We start from the raw sequence: 25,287 nt of genomic DNA on the forward strand, positions 1-25,287 counted from the left end.
CAGCACTGGTTGCATTTCTGTTGTAGTACTGTGTAACAACTACTGTGTAAAAATGTACGGGATTGAATACCATGTATATAATTTCATGACAGGATTCAGTAACCTGAGCACTTCTTATACACTTCTGCAAGTGCTTAACTGCTTTGAGGGAAGTAATGGGACACTTTAGACCAGCAAAAGAGAAATAAATACAGACAAAAAACTCTAGATATTTACTTAAAATCAGTTTTAACTACCATTAGTAAAACAGGTGAGAATGAAAATCAGGAAATACATCCAAGTTCTTGATCATTAAAACATATACTGAATACATCAAAATCAAAATTATTTCATAATTCAAATTAAGTATAAAAGCGGTCTTTAGGTTGGGTGTTGAAATACAATGGTAGATCAATAAAGAGAGGTAACTGAAAAATTGAGGTGAAGGATCCCCTCAGTTTATGATGACAAAATGTTCTTTTAAAGGGTGATGGAGATCTCCCTCTGTCAGAGCAAGGGTTAGGCACTGATAATTGACAAGAGAGTATCTTTGAACCTGTGGCCATTTGGTGCCATCCCAATTTCAACAAAGGACTTGTACTGGGATACTGGAAAGATGTCATTATCTGGGTAGAAAACTCCTACCCGAGGGCAAAAGCAAATGTCAAAACATCCATTACGCGTTATGTTCCATGTCCGCACAGTGCCACAAGGATCAATCCTAATGCTGCTCAATCCTGTTGCCTCTGAAGAACTCTTTCTTCTTCAGAAGTGTGATTGTATGGTTATATCGTGCTGTTGCCCACTCAATCAAGTCACATCAAACAGAATAAAGTCATGTACTGGTGAAAATCACCTTAATTCAGACTATGACATTCTTTTACGATCTCTGAAGCACCATCCACTCAAAGCCAGACTGACTGAAGTTGCAGCTGGCACTTCGCCACAGTTTCCATCAATACTATAGGTTCCACAGATAAAAGAGCTCCATGTCTCAGAGAGAGGACAGAAGAGTTACAATGATGCCCCAGCAACAGCAGCATGATCAGGGATAACTACAGCAATGCTGATCCGATCCCTTCCACTTGTTGGTTGTGTGCTGCTATGCCAAGTGATTGCTAGCAAGACGAAGAGCACTCAAGGTCAAACAAACAAAAAACAAGAGAAGAATAAGCCTGGAAGTCTCAGTCCAGCAAGTTTCCATGCTCTTGAGCTCTGGTAAGGCTGTCTTTGCGGTGTAAATGATGAACCCCCATTCTCTTGGGGCTCTTCAGAGGTCGTGAGTAGCCAGTCAGAGGGGGCTGGTCTGCATAATCCTCAAGGGCAGCTAGGACCCTTGAGCCAATTGCAGGAAAGTCCTGGGGTAGGATATCTCGCTCCTCAGCTGAACTTCCTGCTGAGCCAGAATCTTCAGCAATCTCTTGACACTTAGCAGAGGCTGGACTGCTCTCAATGGTGACCATAGTATCACCACTAGCACCATCATTCTCAAGTGGATCAAGGGCCATCAATAGGTGTTCACCCTCTTCCTGGAAAAAGTCACCACCATATTGTGTCTTTTTTGCCCGAAGGTCTGCCATGCTGCTGGTGTCTGTATCCAAACTGGACTCTCTACTTGCTGTCCAGCTCTGGGCTGAGGATCCCTCCTCACCATCAGAGTAAGCACCTCTCAGAGCCCCTACTCCTGATTTTCCATTGTGACTTCTTTGGAGATCTTTTACCGTCTCACTGCTGAAGGACGTGCGGTTGACAAGGCAGCCTTCTGTCGATGGTGCCATTTTTTCTACTAACATGCGCTGCCAGTTGGTCAGTAGGTCTTCCTCAGAACTACCAGAGCTTGCAAAGGCGCTTGGGGGCTGAGGGGGGCTGCTAAAGGGACTTGAATGACTGGAGAGGGTGTCCGTAGCATCCATCTGTGGAAGCGTGTGCTGGTGAGAAGCATGTCCTCCACCAGAAGATGAGGAGGTCCCAGAGCGCCAACCCCCATCAGATACAGCAGGGCTACTAGGCACAGTGCGCTGCCGATCGGCTGCCTCTTCTTCGTTCTGTACAAGACTGAGAGAAATGGCCTGACGAGTAGCATAGGTGCAATTGGGCAGTGGGCTGTTTTTGGGAATCTTGACTTTGTCATCAGAAGAGAACTCAATCACTTTGCGACCAGGGTATAGCGGGTTTGGTGGTGGAGGTGCTGGGTAAGGATTCAACTTTTCAAAAGAAGGGGCTGCCCCATCTTCTCCATTTGGACCATCCAGGCTGCCCTGGCTTCGACACATGCCGTTTACATGCTGTTGATCAGAGCCAGGTCCCACAGGAGACCTGGCATGAACAGGGCCCCCATTTTCACGGCCTCCATTATCGTCGTGGGGTCCAGTCATGTCCACGTGTACAAACACATCTTCAGCCACTGGCCGACCTGCACTGGTGCTAGACTGGGCTGAGTTGAGCACCAGGGGCTCCGGTTTCTCAAGAACACGAGCGATCACCGAAGTGGGCACTACATCTGCAGGAGTCAAGCTTAGAGTGTCAGGATCCTGGGCTTGAGCTCCCTGAGAGCCCTGAGTCTTGTTAGGCAAGCTGCTCTTCATGTGCTTGTTCACCATGTCCTGTAGCTCATATGGCAACTGCAAAACATTATGTAGAAAATAAACACAGACAAATGTGAAAGTGTTTTTTTTTTTTTTTTTCGGCAGTAGAGTTTTTGAAATTCAAAAAACTATTATGTATAAAAAAAAATGAAAATGAAATGTTATCCATCAACCTGAAAAAATCCTGGATAATGAGAAATGTATTGTAACCAGCAACAGGCATTCAAATGGCTTTATTTGAATAGATAATCGGGGTTAATTTATTTTCTAGGCATAAGACTTTTTGCAGACCAGCATTAAAATATGAATGCATAATTCTTACATCAAGTAATTTGGAGTCAAGCTCCAAAAAGGATAAAAAAAGTCCATAAAATTTTCTGCTCCCAAGAAAGTACGTTTGGAATAGGTTTGGAATAACATCAAGGTAATTAAACGATCTCAATCTTTTTTTTTTTTTTTGGGACAACATTTGTTGTTATGAAATCAATGTAGCTTGCAAATTTTGTGGATGAATAATTTTTTGCAAGTATTCTTAAAAGGTGCAATTTCACTAAAATGCACTGGGATATAAATAGGATGTTTAATGAAAGCTATCGGCCATGCTGCCCGAATAAAGGTTATCTCAGTCTTGATCATGAAAAGCAGAAAATAGTGTTTTTTCATTTAACACCATCCAATGTCTGCCCTCCCTGATGTGGGAAAGAAGAATAAAGAGTAAGAACCTCACCTTAAATTAGATTATTATTGAGGGGTGAGACAGACAGAGAAAGAGAGAGAGAAAGACTAAAAGAAAAGAGGCAGATGACGAGGCCTTTATTTCATTCTGTAGTGTGACACAATTTAACGAAGCCAGGCCAAGTCATTGATTTGTGGAAAAAAGGTCCTGTGGGGCAGCAATTACCCACCAAGCCCTAACTTCCTCTGATCGTGGGGCATGGGAGAATTGATCTGTCCAGACCACACTACCAAACATGAACCCCTCATGGCCTTCTAGTTTAGAAATCCACATGATGCTCCCTAAATTAATTGTTCCAGGAGGCAGAGTGCATTTGTATCCCATGAGCACAGCAGCATCACATGCTAGTGTGGAAAGTCAGATGTTACACAAAGTGCTGCAATACTCCAGTTAGAGCTTAGATCGGGCCCAACAAATCAAGCCCGACCCTACCCGAGCCCGAGCACGTTGTGTCCGAGCCCGGCCCGACACGTTCACTGTAATTATGAGCCCGATTTAAACCTGACCATTTGTAATATGTGGTCCGTTATAACCAGGGGCGGCGCCAGATTTTTTTTTTTTTTTTTTTTTTACCGCAGGTGCTGCTGTGCTAGATCATTTAGGCTACGGGGGAGCTGCGCAGTTGCGTGCCGCATTTAATGCACGAGACAAAGCCAACACATATGTTGTCACTCCCCACGACTAGTTTAAAATGTTTCCATACCTCCGATTTTCCTCCAGACTTGCTCAAAGTTAATTCCCGTTTTAATTTTTTTCTTTGCTTCTTCAAGCTCCATGTTGCACTTATTCTACTGAATAGTACAGCACGCACAGCAGGTGTGATGCATCACGCATGCGAGACTGCGAGTGGACGAGACGCTGCGCATGACACGTGACGTGCTTTATCAAGGGCCTGACCCGGCCCGAGGACGGTGGCGGGAAATATCGGCCCGGCCCGCGGGTCGGGTCGGGCTCGGGCTCGGGGTTTGGGCAGAGAATCTAAGCTCTAACTCCAGTCACCAAGGTACGTAAAACAAGACTTCTTTCTCCCACAGAAAATGAGGTTGTGCATGTGTGACCTAAGTGTACAATTTACACATTGTTAAAAATCCGTCTGCGTGCATATCTCTGTATGCATACTCTTCCATACACAAAAACTTAAGCATACTTTCAATCAAACACGTGGTTCTTGGCCAGAATAATCTTCAATATGGACTGGACTTTATCCTGTATGTCAAAAGCCTGACTACATGAGACTTTATACAAGCTCAGCTGTATTACGTTTAGGTCTACTAGCTTAGTCCTCTTCAGCTAGTGGCATGCTAGTTGTCATCTTTCTAAGCTACCGTAACAAAGAAAAGCCATCTTTAGCTAAAGATAGAGAATTGCTACATGAGAGCCACTATAATAACTCTCAGTTTCCCCAACACTAGACTGAAGCATAATGGCTCTCATGTTCTCAAAGCATTTCTAAAGCTGTGACAGAATACACAAGTGGCCTGTTTGATGCATATGCATTTCGAGAGCAGATTAGTTTGACATACATTTAAAGAATTTTCCAAATTATGTTTCACAAGTGGATATTTTACAACAGTGACATTATGTTAGCAGTACCAACATGCTTTTGGTTAAAATAATCAAAGAAATAGTCTGTGGTCTCTGCATACAGAGAAATGAATTACAGAGTTCACGAGAGCGGGGCAAGAGGATAATCTGGACAGTGAATCAAATATCTTCTAAAAATACCATGGTTCCAGTAAGCTCACTGTATCACTATAGTTCTCCTAGAGAAATTATTCTACAGATTAGTCACTGCTGTCAATTCAATAAATTAAAAAGGAGGAAGAAAGATCCTTTGTTAATTAATTGCTGCCAAGAAGGAAGATCCAGTGCCCACACTCACTCACTCACTCAGCCAATATGAATTTAATGCCATCTTTCTCCGCATAACCAAAACGTTTGGACAAACATAACGGAATTTCTCATGATCTTCAAAACCCGTTTTCATTTTAAGAATCCTGCTAAAATGTGAAAACTAGTTTAGAAAAGACTAATACAAACTGTGTCTGTTAATGTCTTTAAAAACCTAAAATTGTAATAAATAAATGCACATTTTAAATGTACAAGTTGGATCCGTAAAGGAAAAGTGGGAAACAACCGTCCCAATTTCAATATTGCTCGACTTGGCTGAGAGAATGATCATTTCAATTTTATACCTCTAGAAAAAAATTGAATAAAAGTAACTAAATATATAAAAATGTGCCTAAAGTTAATGTATTTAAAACAAGAGCTAAATAGCAAATATGCAAAAAGTGTTGCCCTCGGGTTTGATAAGGACTTAATGCTGTTTGCAGAATAAAACAACAGGGCAGACAGAGTGATAGATAGATTTAATGTACAGTAGATCGCAGGCCACAGGTGATAATGTCCCGATGTGTTCAAAACCCATATGCCTATGAGGTCAAGCTGTCTTATCATACGTCTCTGTTCTTGTACCCACAGCCTGAAATCTGTACTATTTTCCCCCACGGACAGACACAAAGGCCAAACAGACGGTTGTGTCTGGAGTTTGGCACCTTGTCAATATGGTGCCTTTTCTCTGCCAGCGAGATCGTCCGTATCCAAAGACCAACCATGTCTCGCAGCACGACTGCCCTAACAGACACTCTCCATGCTAAACACTGTCATAAAGCACATCCTGCGGACATGGCTAATTATTCATTTTTGTCAGTTAGTTGTGTTGCATAAATACTCATTGACTTTTTGGTTTGGGTGTGTTTCTCACACAAATGGCTTCAGAAGATTATAGAGTACAGATAAATGGACTTCAATGGTAATTCTGTTTTTGGTTTGTTTTTGGAGCATGGAAACTATAAAAGTAATCAGTTTTCGTTGAACAGAAAAGTGATGCTCAGACAATGTGCTTAACATAACCTGCTGTTCTTTACAAAAGTCTGAGAGGGTGAGTAAATTACAGAATTAGAATTTGGTGAACGGTTCCTAAAAATGTTGGGGGGGGGGGGGGGTTGATTTACATATGAGAAACAGATTCTACTACTTACATCAGCAAACTTGTGGTTCCTGAAATGCGATTTATTGCACTTCAACAGCTGCACAGCCAAATTGCAATCTTGCCGATACCGCTCCTGCATGAGGAGAGGAAATTGATATAAGAACAGGCCTAAGGGAAACAGATATGAGAATACATCAAATAAAGAAAAGAGTTATCATCATCCACTGTTTGGAATGACACTTTCCTTACATTCATCTGAAATCATCATTTATGAAAGAAGAACAGCAAATACACACAGAGTCTATGTTTGGACATACATATGCTTCACAAGATCCTTACAAATCTGCTGAATTAAAGGCTTATTTTTTTAAATCTAGTATGCAGTTTGAAATCTAGTATGCATGTTGTCACGGTTCGTGAATACACCGTCTCCAGCTGTAGTCATGTTATGTCATGTTGATTGGTTCATGTGGGTTCATTGGTTCTCATTCCAACCGCCTATTTAACGCCCTGTCTTTCGTCTCCTGTTTGTCAGATCGTTGTTTGAGGTCCTTGTGTTGATGTCAGTTCGTGTTCCTGTCCTTGCCTTGTTTCCTGTTTCGGTCTCCTTTGGATTATCACAGTCACTCACGGATTATCACCACGGATCACCAATCTACCACCACCGTCATCGCTACCAACGCACTCAAATCACCTACTCACCTGTCTGTGCTGCCATCGTGGTTCCTGCGTCACTCACCAGCATTCATCCATCACAACTCCTGTCAATAAACCTTCTTTACTTGCATCTGCCTCCTGTCCTCCATTGTTAGCGTCACAGAACGATCTGACCCAACATGGAGGCAGCGAGTAATCAATCTTCCTCCCTCGAAGAATTCCTCAGCGCCAGTGTTCGGAGGATGGACTCCCAGGAGCGGACTCTTAACGACACTGGTCGCGCGGTTCAGGCTTTAGTGATGCAGGTGTCCGAGCTCACCCAACAGTTCCAGCTATTACGAGCTCCCACTGCGCCACTCACACCGCCTGTTCCACCAGCACCATCGGAGGCCCCCTCCCAGCCGGAACCACGCCTCCCGATTCCGGAAGCGTACTCGGGTGAGCCCGACTATTGTAGAGCTTTCCTTAACCGTTGTGATATGCATTTTGCCCTCCAGCCTAGAACTTTCGCCAGTAAGAGGGCCAAGGTGGCCTTTGTTCTGACCCTGCTCTCTGGGAGGGCGGCATTGTGGGGAACAGCGGTGTGGGAGAACCAGGACCCATGCTGCGCCTCGTTCCAGGCGCTCTCCACCGAGATGAGACGGGTCTTTGATCAGGCCGCCGCAGGACGGGAGGCGGCCAGGAGGCTGGCGGAGTTACGCCAGCACGAGAGATCCGTCTCGGATCTTCCCCTGTCGCTCAATGGACTTATTGAGCTGGCCCTTCGGGTCGATGCACGTCTGACACGGATGGAGAGGAGGGGGCTACTCAACACCCCATCCAGGGGACCGGCAGACGTGCGGTTCAGCGGCGGGGACCTGGCCAGCCCCGTCTACAATCACGAGCCCATGCAGGTAGGGCAAGCTCGGCTTTCCCGGGAGGAGAAGGAGAGGCGGATGTCCCTGGGCCTTTGCCTTTACTGCGGGGGAGCCGGACATCAAGCCCACGCCTGTCCGGTAAAAGGCCAGGCCCGGTAGTACGTATGAGGCTACTATCGGGTGGGATCTCCGCCGAGAAGACCTCATCATCATCATCACCATCATCTTCTACGCTCCTCTCGGTATGGCTGCGGTGGTCAGCAGACACATCACTGTCAGGCACTACTGGATTCCGGGGCAGAAGGTAACTTCATGGACAGCACATTAGCCCACAAGCTCCACATTCCCCTCAGACCTCTTCCGCACCACATCACGGTTCACGCCCTCACTGGTCAGCAACTTCCCACCATATCATACATCACTGAAGACATTACACTGATCACCTCTGGCAATCACTCCGAGACCATCTCTTTTCACATCCTTGACTCTCCCCTGGCACCCATTGTCCTCGGACACCCTTGGCTCCTCCTCCACAACCCTAGCATTGACTGGCTCTCTAACTCCATTTTGTCTTGGTGTAAAAGGTGTCATGAGTCTTGTCTAGTGTCTGCCTGTCCGTCTGTGTCTGTGTTGCAGGAGGAGGCGGTGGATTTGTCTAACGTGCCCGCTGAGTACCTCCATCTAAAGGAAGTGTTCAGTAAGTCTCGGGCTGCTTCTCTTCCTCCTCATCGTCCTTACGACTGTGCCATAGATTTACTATCAGGTAAGTCTCCGCCTAAGGGCAAACTCTATTCACTTTCTGTTCCAGAGAGGGAGGCTATGGAGAAATATATTTCTGATTCTCTAGCTTCTAAATTCATCCGCCCTTCCTCTTCTCCTGCGGGGGCTGGGTTCTTTTTTGTGGGAAAGGACGGATCTCTGCAACCTTGTATTGATTACCGGGGACTGAACAACATCACGGTAAAGAATACTTAACCTTTGCCGTTGATGTCTTCGGCCTTTGAGAGGTTGCAGGGAGCGTCAATTTTCACAAAACTGGACTTACGCAATGCGTATCATTTGGTTCGGATCAGGGAGGGGGATGAATGGAAGACCGCTTTTAACACCCCCAGAGGGCACTTTGAATACTTGGTTATGCCCTTCGGGCTCTCCAACTCCCCAGCGGTCTTCCAGGCACTCGTCAACGACGTGCTGCGAGATATGATCGATCAGTTCATTTATGTCTACCTGGACGACATATTGATTTTTTCTTCTTCTCTCCAGGAACATTTGCAGCACGTCCAACGAGTGCTTCTAGCAACTTTTTGTCAAGGCGGAGAAATGCGAATTTCATGCACAGTCAATTCCATTTTTGGGGTATATCGTGTCGACTGAGGGAATACGCATGGATCCAGAGAAGGTTAAGGCTGTGGTAGAATGGCCAAGCCCAGATTCCCGTAAGGCCCTACAGAGGTTTCTGGGGTTCGCTAACTTCTACCGGCGTTTCATTCGCAACTTCAGCCAACTAGCCGCACCTCTGACCGCCTTGACCCCTGCCAAGACTGCGTTCAGGTGGTCAGACACAGCTGAGGCTGTGTTTGCCAAACTGAAGAGCCGTTTCATTTCAGCCCCTATTCTGATTACCCCTGACCCTACACGTCAGTTCGTGGTGGAGGTCGACGCATCAGAGGTGGGGGTAGGAGCGGTGTTATCTCAACGTTCTCCCTTAGACAACAAGGTCCACCCTTGTGGGTATTTTTCATATCGTTTATCTCCGGCAGAACGAAATTACGATATTGGTAACCGAGAATTGTTGGCAGTTAAGATGGCATTGGAGGAATGGCGACACTGGTTAGAGAGATCGGGGGTTCCTTTTATAGTATGGACTGACCACAAGAATTTAGAGTACATTAGCACCGCCAAGAGGTTGAACTCCAGGCAGGCTCGGTGGGCACTTTTTTTTCGGACGTTTTGACTTTACTATCTCGTACCGCCCGGGTTCCAAAAATATCAAACCCGATTCTTTGTCGCGTATTTTTGACCATTCCGAACGCCCGTCCACTCCCGAGTGTATTTTTCCTGAGACATTAGTGGTCTCCACTCTCACATGGGAGATCGAATCGAAGCTCAGAACGGCCTTAGAAGGGGTAACGCCTCCGCCCGGGTGCCCACCGAACCGTTTATTTGTGCCGGAGGGATTAAGGTCCAACGTTATCCAGTGGGGACATTGCTCGAATGTAGCTTGCCATCCAGGGGTTAACCGTACTAGATTTTTAGTCAAGCAACGATTCTGGTGGCCACTTATGGCTCGCGACATTCACAGTTTTGTTTTGGCTTGCTTGGTTTGTGCCACTGGTAAGACTTCCAATCGGCCCCCTGATGGGTTACTCCAACCGCTGCAGGTTCCTTCGAGACCCTGGTCCCACATCGCTCTAGATTTTATTACCGCCCTCCCGCCCTCCCAGGGCAACACGGTAGTTTTAACCGTGGTGGACCGGTTCTCGAAGGCGGCCCACTTTATTCCCTTGCCCAAATTACCCTCAGCCAAGGAGACAGCGTTGACCGTCGTAGACCACGTCTTTCGTTTACATGGCCTCCCGATAGATGTGGACAGGGGACCCCAATTTGTGGCAAAATTTTGGCGAGAATTCTGTAGACTACTGGGAGCGACTGTAAGTCTGTCCTCAGTGTTTCACCCCCAGAGCAATGGTCAAACCGAGAGAGCCAACCAAGATTTGTAAAGGGTGTTGCGTTGTTTGGTCTCCAAGAATCCTTCCTCCTGGAGCCAACAATTGTCTATGGTGGAGTACGCCCACAATACCTTACCAGTATCAGCTACGGGCCTATCTCCTTTTGAGTGTAGTGTAGGTTACCAGCCACCTATTTTTCCCAGTATGGAATCCAAAGTTGCGGTCCCCTGCGCTCACGCCTTCGTCCAGAGGTGCCACCGCACTTGGACCAGAGCCCGTGCGACTCTACTCCCAAGTGGGGGCGCGCACCAAGGCCAAGGCCGATCGCCACCGGTCTAGGCCTCCCGTATACGTCGTGGGTCAAAAGGTGTGGCTTTCAACCAAGAATATTCCTCTCCGGTCCGTATCTAATAAATTGGCTCCCAAATTTATTGGCCCGTTTACTGTCACCAAAATCATTAGTCCGGTGGCAGTCTGCCTTAAACTCCCTCCTACGTACAGGAGAATTCATCCCGCCTTTCATGTGTCCAAAATTAAGCCCGTATTTCATTCTCCCATTAATCCGCCTACCCCGGTCCCTCCCCCGCCGCGTCTCGTAGATGGGGAGACCACCTATTTGGTAAATCGAATTCTGGACTCTAGAAGGAGGGGACGCGGATTTCAGTACTTGGTGGACTGGGAGGGTTACGGTCCGGAGGAGAGAAGTTGGGTACCTGCTAGGTACATCCTGGATCACTCTCTTATCGATGATTACAATCGACAGGTAAGAGATTCTGGGGACGCCAGGAGGCGTCCTTAGGAGGAGGGGTACTGTCACGGTTCGTGAATACACCGTCTCCAGCTGTAGTCATGTTATGTCATGTTGATTGGTTCATGTGGGTGTTGCCACTGATCGCCTGATCAGCGGCAGGTGCATCTCATTCCAACTGCCTATTTAACGCCCTGTCTTTCGTCTCCTGTTTGTCAGATCGTTGTTTGAGGTCCTTGTGTTGATGTCAGTTCGTGCTCCTGTGTTCCTGTCCTTGCCTTGTTTCCTGTTTCGGTCTCCTTTGGATTATCACAGTCACTCACGGATTATCACCACGGATCACCGATCTACCACCACCGTCATCGCTACCAACGCACTCAAATCACCTACTCACCTATCTGTGCTGCCATCGTGGTTCCTGCGTCACTCACCAGCATTCATCCATCACAACTCCTGTCAATAAACCTTCTTTACTTGCATCTGCCTCCTGTCCTCCATTGTTAGCGTCACACATGTGAACTCCAACACGGTTTAAAACGCATCCCAGGATGTTGATTGAGCAGAGTATAGACAAAGAATAATTCCGATACTGATTAATATTTTATTGACTTACTGTTACTCTAAAATGTAAATGTAACTGAAATAAAGATTAGAATTAAAACAACTGAATTTATACAATCCCAGAAGTTTAAGGAGCTTAATATTCTTCCTACACTTTTTAACCAATGAATGAACCAGTCTTCCAGTTGTTTGTGAAAGTATTTCAACCAAATAAAATCTTTTACAGCTTGGCATACCTAGTAAAATATAGATTTGTTTTATAAAAATGCCCATAACATTTTAAGATTCTATTATTTTACATAACTTTTCCAGGTCTTACAAAATTAAATAATAATAGCAATTAAAAATTATATATATTATTTTCAATCATTAGAAGTCACCTTGAGGTCCCCTTAAAAGTTTGCTGAGACCCCTAGTGGGCTCTGGACCCCTGGTTATGAACCACTGCTCTAATACGTTGAAAAAAAATGTATGAGTAGTTCGATCCAAACCTTTGACTGACACTTTATAACTAAAACAAGAAAAATGGCACCCAAGGTAGCAGTCTTTAGGATTAATAACTAAAAAGCCCATAAAACGGGTTAAAAAAAATGGTCCTAACATCAACCTCAGAGGAAAGAGTTATGATTGATCAATGCTCTATCTGTCTACGGAGATGAAGCGCTCTCTTTAAACACAGCTAACAGATGGCTATCAGTTTCTTCACTGCTATAATTAGTTCCCCGTGGCACTGTTTCATACATGTGGTGTAATAAAGGCACATTTCAGAACAACCTGCATTCTGGTGCTTTGTTATTCCTTGTGGAGTTACGCAAAATCTTAAAAAAAAAGGCATTGTTAGAATATGAATCTGTCTACTTATTTACACTCATGTGTCACTTGAATGCGAAGAGAAGAATACAATGTTTATATAAATCAAATTTCTCATTATGAATAAAAGGCTTCCTCATGCAAATAGTCCCACAAATTATTTAAAAGGCTGTTTTTCCTTCTAAAAATGCTAGCCTTGTGGGAAGTGTGTGTTGAGTGTTGCTGTTTATGTGCTGTTGACTCAAGATTGAATCTTAAAATGAGAAGTAAATTAATAAGGAGACTTCCCCTTGTTCTGCAGTAAAGCTCCAAAAGCCAGATATCATTTCTGGAATCTGACAGTAGACTTCAGTGAAATCTCAGCACAGATCCTCCTCATGCAACTTTCAATTTTAAGCACCAGTAGTTATCAATCCCTGTAACACTGCAGCACTGACAACCCGGATCCAAGACGTGCTTCAAACACACACACACACACACACACACACACACACACACACACACACACACACACACACACACACAGCTCTGATATCACACGTACATTCAGTTCCTCCAGCTTGTCGATAGTGTTTTTGGCATCCACGAGTTTATTTGTGAGCTCCACTATCTCTTGATCCATGGTTTTCTTGTCTCTTTCCACTTTACGGAGCTGTAAGGAGAAAAAAAAAAAACATTCATATAAACTTTAACGTGAAAGGTCTCAGATGAGGTTCAACCTCTCTCAACAACAGTTCAGTCCTTCAGTCCTAATTTCATTGCTGACATGGCACCAGCTGCAAAGAAAAAGTCATCCAAAGAGCCTGGGAATGTGGCTGAGGCAGAGCCCATGAGGAAAACAAATAAAGCAGGTAAGGAATCAGTTTGACAATCTCATTGCAAATAAGCATCACTCTCTCTTGACATGTCTCCTTCTCTGTATCTCCAACATTTCTGTCCAATTAGGTCTGTCTTTGATAAACCCAACTTTACTAAATGAAAAACTTCAGTCAGTTTTTCCATACAGCAACAACATATTCCTTCAGAGGACCTGAAACGGTGCACACATCAGATAGAACATTTTTATGCTACTTTTACTATTTTCTTTGGTCCTCAGCAATAGTTAGTATGAGCTGTTGTCCTTTGCGTTGTGTGGAAAGAACAAAAGCATCAGACAGCCAGTGAATGTGGGCTGTCCGACTGAGGCCGAGACTACTCCAGCTACATCTATACACTTAAAACACCTTCTGTCTGTCTTCCTGTCCAAGATCAGGGTTTTTCTAATTGAGGAGTGAAGGAGTCTGAAGACACTTCACTCCTGATGTGATGGCAAAGTCACAAATGTCTTTGCACTAAAATGACTGAACAAAAGCTCTTGGAAGAACTTTAAAGAGGACAAACTTAACAGAAGCTTTGATACTTAAGACACACTTCAGCCCTGCCGGCTATTGGTTTAAATGGAGACAGAGAGATACAAAGAGAGACACTGTGACCCTTAATCTGAAGCTTGGCATGTCCATAACAAAGCGTTTATCTTTATAGTCAGTGTTTGACTGAAGTGGACAATGTGGACCGACAAAAGAGAGATAAGGAGGGGGCAGCCTTTCAACACAATGCAGAGTCCACATGTAATAACAGCAATGCAACAGCCAGTAGAATGCACAGCACATCTGAAGGAAACAGGGATAGAAAGAAACTGTTTTTATCAGTTTAACAGTGGGATTCACACCATCCACAGTTGTAGTCAAGCGGTCAAAATGCCAACACATGTCAGCACTTTGTTGCTACTCTAAAAGGCTTTGTTAATGTTTTATGTCTTCATTTGATTACCGCTCTTTTTATAATAAATTAGCATTAAATCATGAATCCTGAAAATTTTAAACAGACAACAAAATATTTCTAAATTAAAAAAAATAAATAAAAATTTCAGGGCCCTATTATTGTTCAGTTAATAATAATAATATAATAATAATAATAAAAACCAAAATACAAAAATTTTATAAAAAATTTAATAAAACTATTAAATAGTTCATTTAAGCTTTATGAATTTTATTGATTAGAGATATTTGATTATTAAAATTGTAGCTATTTATTAGAAGTACAGAACATTTAAACCGAAAACATGGAATTTAGAAAAAAGAAAAAAGATTTCCTCGGGCGAAAGGTGACTAGACTAGAGGTTTGGTTTCTTTAAATGAAAGTGGGTGGTCTGACTGTTGAGCTTTGCCATTATTGGCTGATCTCTCTTCAGGATTATGGGTAATGTAGTGTGTGTCCATTCTTACAGAAGACTTCACTAATGGTCTTACAGAAGAGATTTTTTATTTGCTCACTTTCACAAAAAATGGCCTTATATAGTGTTTCTATCTCACAGTGGCCTTAAATTGTGTAGAAATATAATTTGTAATTCACAGTTTTTAATGAACATTTTCTTTTCTTACCGTGTTTGCAAAGTGCTGCTGTGCATTTTAACCACTGTGGTAAACATTTCGACTGCAATCTATTGCGTGACATCTATCCCAGAGTCCCTGTCCACACACACACACACACACACACACAATCAGGCATGGCCATAGCTATATCCAGCCATCTACTGCAGGAAGAGAGGAGAGGAGACAGGAAGGAGATGCAATGAGTCATGGGAATGATATCCATGGCGATACTTATTGGGAGAGCAGACACAGACAGACAGAAGGAACTAGATTAATAGTAAAAGACTGAGAACGCAACTGCATAGACCCAAGTTTGACTGATGGCAGCCTGATGACGATGAAGATGATGGTGATGATGGTGAAATACCCCAAGTCACAAGGCAGCATGAGGGGAGAGGAAAGAAAGAAAGGCAGAGAAAGATTTAATTTTGCACTTATTCTTATGTTTTCATTAAACTATGTCTACAAGTATATAAAGACAATCAAATAAAGAGGACAGAAAGATAGAAGCTAGTCAAGATATATAGAGCAACACCTTCAGCTGTGACAATATTCACAATATACCATGGCCTCTGGCGCCTAATTTCAGTTTCACGGTTTCATCTGTATAGCCATATTTACAATGCAAAAGAACAAAAACAAATTGTGCACTTAATTTCAAACAAAAGTTTAATCACAGAGAAGTTTCAATCATTGTTGAAGACCGTATTAACCAATCAGCAACAGATCATTTTATAACACTGAAAATGTTGTAAACATACAGTGAAAACACATTTTCCCATTATTGCTGCCTGCCGGTTGTATTTGGAGAGATGATTTCACTGAAGCAGCACAAAGAGTGAGCTTGTGTCCCGAAAGCAGCTACGGTAAGAAACGATGGGCCCTTCACGAGGTGAAACAGGTCGGCATGGGATAATCCCTGTCTCCTGAGCAGAACGCCACCTGTTTCACCTGTGACTGGCAAAGCTCTATGCAGAAGTCATGGATATGACGTGCAGAACTAAGATTTAATTGAAAATGAACATAAATCATCGAGAGCTAATGCTGTCCTTATACACGCATGGAGTCTTCAGACGTGATTAAGAGCGAGCGGCTCAATCTGAAATCTCCCAGTCATGTTAAATTACTCTAGAGATAATTTTGCCAAGCACCTAAAAGTGATAAAAGATTCCTAAAATAACTTATTATAGATGCATGTTTGATTAAATTTTCATTTGAGCGAAACTGGAAAAAGGCAGTCTGGGAAAAATGTAGATTCATATTGGCTTTAATAAAACATGAAATCCTTTAAGAATTTATTACAACCATCAACAGCAGTTTCCAACGATATGTCCTGTGTTCAGAATGCATCATACTGAACACAGGACGCATGGTTCCTGTGATGCATAATCACATTCAAATAATCCTAAAACAGCATTCATCCTAACTGAAAAACATTGTAGGAGGACGACTGCAGTCTGGGACAGTTATGATGTATTACAAGATCTAGTGGGAATTGTTTTATACTTACTAAAGAAAAAGAGGCTTAGGAACAAATTTGTACATTTATTCAATCTTTAGCTTTTGATGTTGTTCATTTTCTCTCTCTCTCTCTCTCTCTCTCTCTCTCTCGGTTGTTCTCAGACAATTAATTTGTCTTTGTTTGAGCACTAAAGCACAAAATAAAATTCATCCAAACAAAGCTTTTATGAAAAAAAAGCATGCAAAAACATGCTGAATTCTGTCTGCTACCGCATCGCCTGACTGATCCATCAGCACGGCCTTAACTGTGACTATTTTGACCACAACCAGGTCATTCGGGGCTCTCTGCATTTGTTGTTCTTTTTTTTCCATCAACATCAATGGCAAATCAATCATTTTTAAAGGGAGCAGAATTTGCTTTGATTTCTTGAGAATTTTAAACCGTACTAGAGAGGCCAATAGATGACAACACGTCAACACTGAACTATAATGGGTATTTTCCTGCAGAAATGTTTTATAGCCTATGCAATGAAAAAAATTATACATTTAACATCAATGCTTGAAAATCTTTAAAGGGACCCAAAAGTCACCCAAAAAAGTAAATTCTCATCATTCTCAAACGCTCATGTCAATCCAAACCTGCATGACTTTATTTTCTGTGCAACATAAAAGGTGAATTATTTATAAAATCCTAGTTATTTTTCTAATTTATGTAAATGAAGGGCTGAAAAGCTGGTATAAATGATATTAAATTCTAATTCTAACACATTGAAAATATTAGTACAGACAAAATAAGTGGTCGACGGATATATCACCAAGGCTGATATATATATAAAAATTGTTATATCTCATATTGGTAAGAGGAGGGACTTTTATTTCAAGGGCACGTGAATAGAAAATAAATAATGATGTGCATGAATTGTATAATCTATACAAAAAGTAAGAACTGTCCATTCTGATTTCATTTAAATTGTGTGATATGAACAGCTGAAGTTTTTAGGAAAACCTTGACAACAGTTTTAAGCAGTGGGAAGTGGCTATGATCATCCATGGCATGATTATTTGCCCATCACAGCTCAACTATAAAGGCAGGGTCCAAAGTGAACATCCAGAAAGAGCCAAAAGTGAGTCAGAATAGGCTTTACGCTTGGCGAGTAAACAAAACTCACAGTTGGTTTGAAGCAGAACTGCACCGATTTAAAACACAATGCAAAAATAACGGCGTTTTGATCTCGTGCGAATCAAAGCAACACAATCACTGTTGCTCGTCTTCCAACAACAATTTTCCCAGTGGAAAACTAACTTCCAGCATGCATGAGTGGCATGAGCAATACTGTTACTTGTTTGCTAGCCCCAGGAGAATGAAACAAAGCAAAAGGTTCCTACTCAACTACAGTTCATAATACTTATGACGAACTGACTGAGAGTGGCATCATTAGGGCACAAGGAACAATTAAACAGCAATAAAAGACATCAGTGTTTAAGATAAAGGACTTTAGAAAGGGAAAGTGAAGTGTAAAGGTTACCAGGGCGTGAAGTTTCTCCTCCAGGTCTTGATTAGCTCTCTGAGACGCCGTGTAGCTGTTCTGAAGTCTGTGGGGGAACAAAACAAATGTATGTCACTGTCAAGGTATAAAACTATATCCAGATCTTATATGATATATCCTGGTGCGGTGTGGGATTGAGATGGACATCAAACAACACATACAGGATCACAGGATTTTATATCACCAATTTAAGAATGTGTATAATTCTGTTTAAACTTAAAATAAAGTAGCACATAAACAATATATGCAGTCTGTTACGCTCACCTAGGCTGAATTTATTTGCAGTACAAACAGCAATATTGGGGAAATATTATTATAATTTATAATTAAAGTTTTTTGAATATATTTTAAAATGTTCCTGTGATCAAATCTGAATTTTCAGCATCATTACTCCAGTCTTCAAAAATCATTCTAATATACTGATTTTCTGCTATTATCAAATATTGAAAATACTTGCACTGCTTTTTTTTTTTTGATGGATAGAACTCTGCCCTATATATTTTTTTTCTTTGTTGATAATGTTATACGTCACAATAAGGATGAAAAGATCTGAAGCTACTAATGCAGAGAATCCATGCAGAAACCATCACTGTGCCCAAAACTGCCCGAAAGTGTGAAAACATCATGTTCAACAGTATTTGAACACAACTCAACAGAACACAACAGTACACACAACACACAACAGTATTTAAGACACAACTCATTTTTTGGATATTTTGTAGTAAAGAATGGGAACACAAATTAAAAGGGGTGGTTGATTGTGATTTCACTTTTTTTTTACGTTAGTTAGTTTGTAATGTTGCTGTTTGAGCATAAACAATATCTGCAAAGTTGAAGCGCTGAAAGTTCAATGCAAACGGAGATATCATCTTTTAAAATTCTGTCAGTTTAATGCCTACAAAAACGTCTGGTGAGGGACTACAATAAGCTTTTTCCCAGGTCCATTACGTTATGAACCCAGATAAACCCCGACCCCAGGAACACACAACAAAGGGGGCGGAGCCATGTTGTGCTGCTTTAGAGAAGAGGAAGAGAAAACTAGGGGTGCATGTAAAAATCTGTTCATATATGAATCACGATTCTGTCTTCTAACAGTTCTAATGATTCACAAGTTTCAAAACCAATCTTCTAGAGCAGCGGTTCTCAATCCTGTTCCTCACGTCTCCCTGCTCTGCATTTCTCTCTCTCTCTCTCTCATTCCGATCGTCAGATCAGCTCCAACAAACTGTTTTATTTATACACTTATTTTCACAGTAGCAATGAGAAGCATTACACATGGATGCACGCACATTTGCTATGCTGCATTAAAGCTTTAATCAGAATAAAATAATTTATTAAAAGCTAACAAAAGCAGTTGCATTTACAAACAACAGCGTATCTAAAAGTATGAGATAACAACAAACAAACATACCATTAAGAGCCGTGCTTGCACAGGTTCTGCGCGACCCCCTTCATTAATATTCTCAATCGGGCTCAAATTGATAAGCAATATAGAGGACGTTATTGTTTACAATACATCCAGAGCACATTCTGAACTTGAGAGAGGCGGGATGTTCAGACGCGCTCGAGATGGTTTAGCCAATCACAACACACCGAGCCAGCTGACCAATCTCAGCCTATCGTGTATTTCTGAGGGAGGGGCTTCATAATAACAGGAAATAAATCAAGCGGTGTGGAATAAAGGTAAATTATGTGAAAAATAATGCATTTTTTTAAAAAACGAAGCATGAACATGTTAGACTGCACCCCATAAACAATCAAGCATTGAAAAAAAAAAAAAAAAAAAAAAAAAAAAGTAAACCATCCCTTTAATAGTTCACACAAAATGAAAATCTCTGTTTCTGAAAACTATCCTGGCCATTCTTTTTTTCATATAATTGAAGTGAATAGGCATTATGATACCAAGAGATACCAATAGCAGCCAGGATAGCCATATGGGATTAAAACTATTCTTTTAAAAATTTAGATAGTACTTAATATGTTTAATATTAATTCAATTTTAATAATTTACACAGTAGATTTTCAGAGGTTAAAAAGTATTAGACCAAACACATCTAAGAAATGAAGGGTGGGCTACATGAAGTGTTGCTGATCCCTTTTGATTTCATATCTTCATTGAATCAACACTGAATTCATGAAATTAGATTCAGCACAAGGTGCCAAGGCTTCCGTTTATAAAACTTTTAGAAGAAAGCATAAAAAAAATACAGAATTTGTGCTTGCAAAGACCATCAGGCCTTATTGCCACATTATCTCCAAGTTCTGCCTTTCTGTTTACAGCGCAAACCTCCATCTCAATCACTCTTTCCCTCTCGTGGATCAATACTGTTTCGGTGCCCGGCAGATCATAAGGGACTTTCACTGTCTGGCTTCATAATTAGAATCGAATCAATTAATTTTAGCAAGCACTGGTGATTTGCGTCGAGCACAGTCATAAACTCTAGCAGCAGCTCATAGCTGCAGATGGCATGTGCTGATGGAATGCAATAATTACTCCTGTCTGAGAAGCTAAGTAAATTCAATAAAAATGCACCGAATAAACAAGTAATTAAGTAAACCAACATCTATAACAATACCTCTCATTCGAGGGTTCCCAGAGCCTCCAACACCTGGTGCAAATCGCCACAGCACATGTGGCAATATTACGGCGTTAGATCAGAGATGGCATTCAAACGCCTACGCTGCAGAATCTCTAACCACTTTCAATCCAATTAGGCTATTATCTGCGGAGAACTGGCATGCAGGTTTAGGATGTGGCAGGCGGGGAAATGGAGGAGCAAATGTGAGCACCACACTTCTCTGATGGAAAGAATGCTGGGTAATTCAATCGCTCTGCCGTCTGAAAGCATATAAGCCTGAGATGCATCCTGATTGGAGATAAAGTGGCATGATTGCAGCCAAATTACACACCGACTCAATCACAAAGCACTGCACTCAGAGCGCCAGGGGCATATCAGGCCGATCCGAGCCCATGATTAAATCTGCACTCATATCTGCTGATCTAAAGCTAAACTTATAACACTGATTCCGAACAAAGTGTGTAGTGAAGTTTATTGCGACAATACATTTTTTTGTCCATCTTGAAAGCCATAAAGCTACATGAAAGAGACAAATCACAGCTAGGGTTGGGAATTAAGAACAGGTTCTTATTCAGAACTTATTTAAGAGCTTATTAAGTTTCGGTTCCGAAAACTGTTTTGATGCGACACGTGACCAAACATTGTGAGCAGCCTTGCACCGTTGTTCTGATGATTCGGCATTTCCAAATCAAATAACAGAAATGCCGCCCTGCCTCTTTAATTACTGAGCACATTTCAATGAAGCGCATTCCACAGATGCGCCGCGTTGCATCTTTAACTGCAGAGCACTTTTCTCACAACTGTGCGTGCACTCGCACCTTTGATAACTGTGCACGTCGTTTTGTCTGACTGTACATGTACAGGCAGCGCTCAGAACCTGCCGCCACTAAATTACATTATATTTGTCCCATATTATCATTAATATACATACTTCAACTTGGACCACTAAATAAATAGACTGCTATTGTTATGCAAGTACGAGGGTTAGATTATTTAGTGTACAGGTCAAGCGTGATAGAAAATATTTATTTTCAGGCATTTTAAATGTTTAAAAATGTGGAAACCACTCATTGCATCACACCATCTCCAGACTGCATTATTATTTGTAAAATAGGGGCTTAATGGAGAGTGTGTATACAAGTATAACAGTTAACAGTTTATATTTCATTATTTAGGGAAATTAAGTGTCTCAGCCCTCAAGGGACTATTTGGCCAACAAGCTTATTCCTGCTTGAAAAGCAAAATGTTATTGATAGTGTAAAAACATCAACTTTGAAACACATGCTGATTGATGGACTAGAATTACACAACATTACTTACTACCTTCCAGCAACACTACATTCAATGAAGGTAAAATAGTAAAAAAACATAATAATAGTTAATTTAAATGGAAACAGAACTAGAAAAAAAATTAAATTATATACACACATACATACATACACACACACACACACACACATACATACACACTATATTCCGCTTCTGTTCATACAACCTGTGTAAACAGAAAAGCAGCAAACAACAAAACAACCTGTCTGCATGTCAGAGGCAAGTTACACAGATTAACTGCTAAGCTCTTACACAAATAGCACAGCCTCACAGCGAGCTCACTCATTAAAATCAGCCACAATCTTCCTGCTGTTCTCCTCCCTTACCTGTAATAAAAGTAACACATTATGGCTCTCAAATGCAGTTCTTAATTAGCTGGCAAAAACACAAGGCATTTGTCAAACAATAGAGCTGCTTGACGTTCTGTTAAACATTTTTTATTTATTTCCAGAAGACTAGGCTGTCAAGCACATTTTTTTTAAATAGCACAAATGAAACATCAGAGTCAATTTAAATGACACTACTGTAATAATTCAAACCATTTTTTTTTATTACATCGTTATTCTGATTAGAAATTACACTGAATGAATGAACGAATGACTGAATGAAATAACTTGAACATGACTCGAATGAACACTGCTGTGGTGTATTAGATCCAAACTGATCAAGAGTTATAAATTCAGAACTGGTTCCATTTCTATGAAATTCCGTGACCAAATGTTTTTTATTTTTTTTGACATTTGGTTTTGTTAAAGATTCTTTAAAATGTCTCCACCATGCTAAAGTACTGTTTCCTGTGCTGCCACTGATTCTACAGCACAATGAGAACATTACGTTTTATACGAATTGTGAAATTGTCTGAATTGAGTGTAATGAGAGAGAAAAAGTAAAAATGATTAAATCATGATAAGAAAGGTCTTCCAGATGTTTTATATGTGGTTATTGTCTAGACAAGTTTGCAGTCCCCTTGTCTTCTTCTGGACTGTCGTCTGCCCAGCATGCTTTGCACTGCTGATCTTGCGGTGCTTTGTAATGCGGTCTGCAGCAGGGGTCCACAGCTGATGGTGAGCGGGATTAAAGTGAACGCTGCCAGCTTCATATAACTACAAAGAGCTCATTAATTTGGCTGCTTTGATCATAATCATTCAAATGAATTGCAGGGGTATGTGTTATCTCCCTCCCTCATCCACGCCTGCAACTTCAGTAAAAAAATGTGCTGCATCCACCTCTTTCCTCAAAGACTCTTGTCATTTTGCGGTCAGAGATTTTGATTAAACGTTTTTGTCCTATGATTTTCACAATGCAGAAAAGCTGATGGATTTATAGAATCCAGTCAAACAAACTGAATTCACAGTATAACGCAGAATGTCACAGAATCAAAGGTAGGGCTGTACAATCAATCAAAATCACAATAACGACTAATGTCTGTGAATATTAAACTGCAAAAATCCTTGACATTTAAATGTGTCTGTTGGTTGCTCTGCGTGTTTCTGTGTGTGCACAGTTTCGTTAACTACACACACAAACATGCGTGACGCTTGTAGTTTTTTCTGCATTTGTTGTCACTATATGAGGACATGAACACACCAACTTCAATCTCCAGAGCTGGTCTGAGTCACTTATCCTGCATTTCACCTTATACAACATATCAGCTACACAAACTCAAAGGTCTTCTTAACAAACCCTCAAAATAAAAGCTTGTTTTAAGAAATTCTGACTTTATTCTCAGAATTGCGAGTTTATATTTCACAATTATGACTTTTTTTTTTACTCGCAATTGCAAGTTTATATCACGCAATTCTGAAAAAAAAAAAAACTGAATCGCGAGATAAAAAGTCGCAATTACCTTTTTTATTTTTTGTGGCGGAAACGGACTTCCATATAAACCATTGGACACCAAAAATAAAAATACATTTTTTTCATTTTTCATTTGATTATATTTTAAATTAAATTAATAAATGTAATTAAATCAACATGTTCCATGCCTTCGTTTGATAAATTTAAGTTTCATGATTTCAGTTAATTAAATGTACTTTTTGATTTGCTGCTCAAAAAACATTTCTTATTATCAGTGTTGAAAAAAGTCTTCAAAAACTTTATACTTCAAAAACTGTATTTGGAATAGACTATTTTTTGTACCAATATACAAGTCTATACTGTCACTTTTGATCTATTTAATGCATCCTTACTTAATAAGAGTAACTAACCTTCTGAACTTGTCTCTCATTTTCTCCAGGTCGTCTCTGGTTCGACCCAGCTCTGCCTGCATGTAATGTCGACCGGTTTCAAACTCCGTCTCCATTGCCTCCATCTTATGAGTGGTCTGGGAGAGCCGGCGACGGAGGTCTTCATTTTGCTGCTGCAGGATCCTGAGAAAAATGAAAAATGCATCACTGACATGAGTAACTGTTTGTCAAATCGAGTTCACACTATTGTAGAGGTAAAGGGCAACACTTTAAAGCATTCTCATGTATTTCCATTTTCATTTTACTACAGTAGCATAAAATACTCTTTAATATGAATACCAAAGTCTGTTCATCATTCCCTTCATGCCTGGAAAAGCATTAATGCACACATTCCTGATGCACATCTGTGCAAGCTCACATTTCCACTCAACACATAAAGCATTCATTTAATAGCTCTCTGTCATGTTTGGTATCATTTTACAGCTCTTATTCTGAACAGAACTGCAATAAAGAGAAGGTTGTGATACTTAAAGAAAAGGCTGTTGGTGTCTCTCCCACATCATGAGCATCTTAAAAAGTGTGTGCAATGCACCAGGTTTGACATCAATGAATCCAAAAGGCAGTAAAATGTGGCATGTGTCAGAACAGTTTGCATCATGCATGATTCATATGGGGTACTTTAAATGACAATTTAATGGCGTTTTTTGGACCTCAGCACCATCCATCTCCCTTTTAGTGTGACATTTCAACTGCTTTTTAAAAATAATTTCACATAAGTGTTGAAGGCTAATCCCCAAAGTCTCTTGTTTATCCTGTCCTCTTCTCATGGAAGTCACAGCTTCTACGGTTCAACGTTTTATACATTAATGCAATCTGAACCTTTGGGTTAAATCCTGTTTCCAGTGAACGCTCAAAGAAAATCGTTTTCTGTTGGACAAGACATTATATATTAACAACAACTTTATTCGAGTCAGATTAAATTTAAATGAGCCAGATATATAAAATAATGCATGCCATTGTTCAGCTGCTTTTTGTCTAGAGTATTCATTCAAAACATCAGCTGTAATTTCAAGTCCATCATCATGTAGGCTTTGACTTCACTATTTTTTTTTTACCTATAAAACCCCACTTTGAGCACCATTTATGTCTAGTTTACTTTATGATCTTTTATTTAAAACCA

The 25,287-nt window shown here is 41.1% G+C and overlaps 1 protein-coding gene across 5 annotated transcripts in view; it reads right to left on the minus strand.

Moving 5' to 3' along the window:
• Nucleotides 1-519: 519 nt before the first annotated feature.
• Nucleotides 520-25,287, minus strand: part of LOC132110941 (tight junction-associated protein 1-like) — a 105,893-nt gene continuing 81,125 nt past the window's right edge. For 4 of the 5 annotated variants that reach the window (XM_059518068.1, XM_059518067.1, XM_059518069.1 and 1 more), the window contains 6 exons: nucleotides 24,129-24,290; nucleotides 17,993-18,059; nucleotides 15,304-15,333; nucleotides 13,139-13,246; nucleotides 6,342-6,425; nucleotides 520-2,600 (listed from right to left, as the gene is read on the minus strand). In XM_059518068.1, the coding sequence (XP_059374051.1) occupies nucleotides 1,164-2,600; nucleotides 6,342-6,425; nucleotides 13,139-13,246; nucleotides 15,304-15,333; nucleotides 17,993-18,059; nucleotides 24,129-24,290 (1,888 nt within the window). In that variant the 3' untranslated portion in view covers nucleotides 520-1,163. The remainder of the gene's footprint in view (nucleotides 2,601-6,341; nucleotides 6,426-13,138; nucleotides 13,247-15,303; nucleotides 15,334-17,992; nucleotides 18,060-24,128; nucleotides 24,291-25,287) is intronic. The other variant, XM_059518070.1, reaches the window with a different exon arrangement.

Source organism: Carassius carassius, chromosome 30 (assembly GCF_963082965.1).
Source record: "Carassius carassius chromosome 30, fCarCar2.1, whole genome shotgun sequence".
NCBI lineage: Eukaryota > Metazoa > Chordata > Actinopteri > Cypriniformes > Cyprinidae > Carassius > Carassius carassius.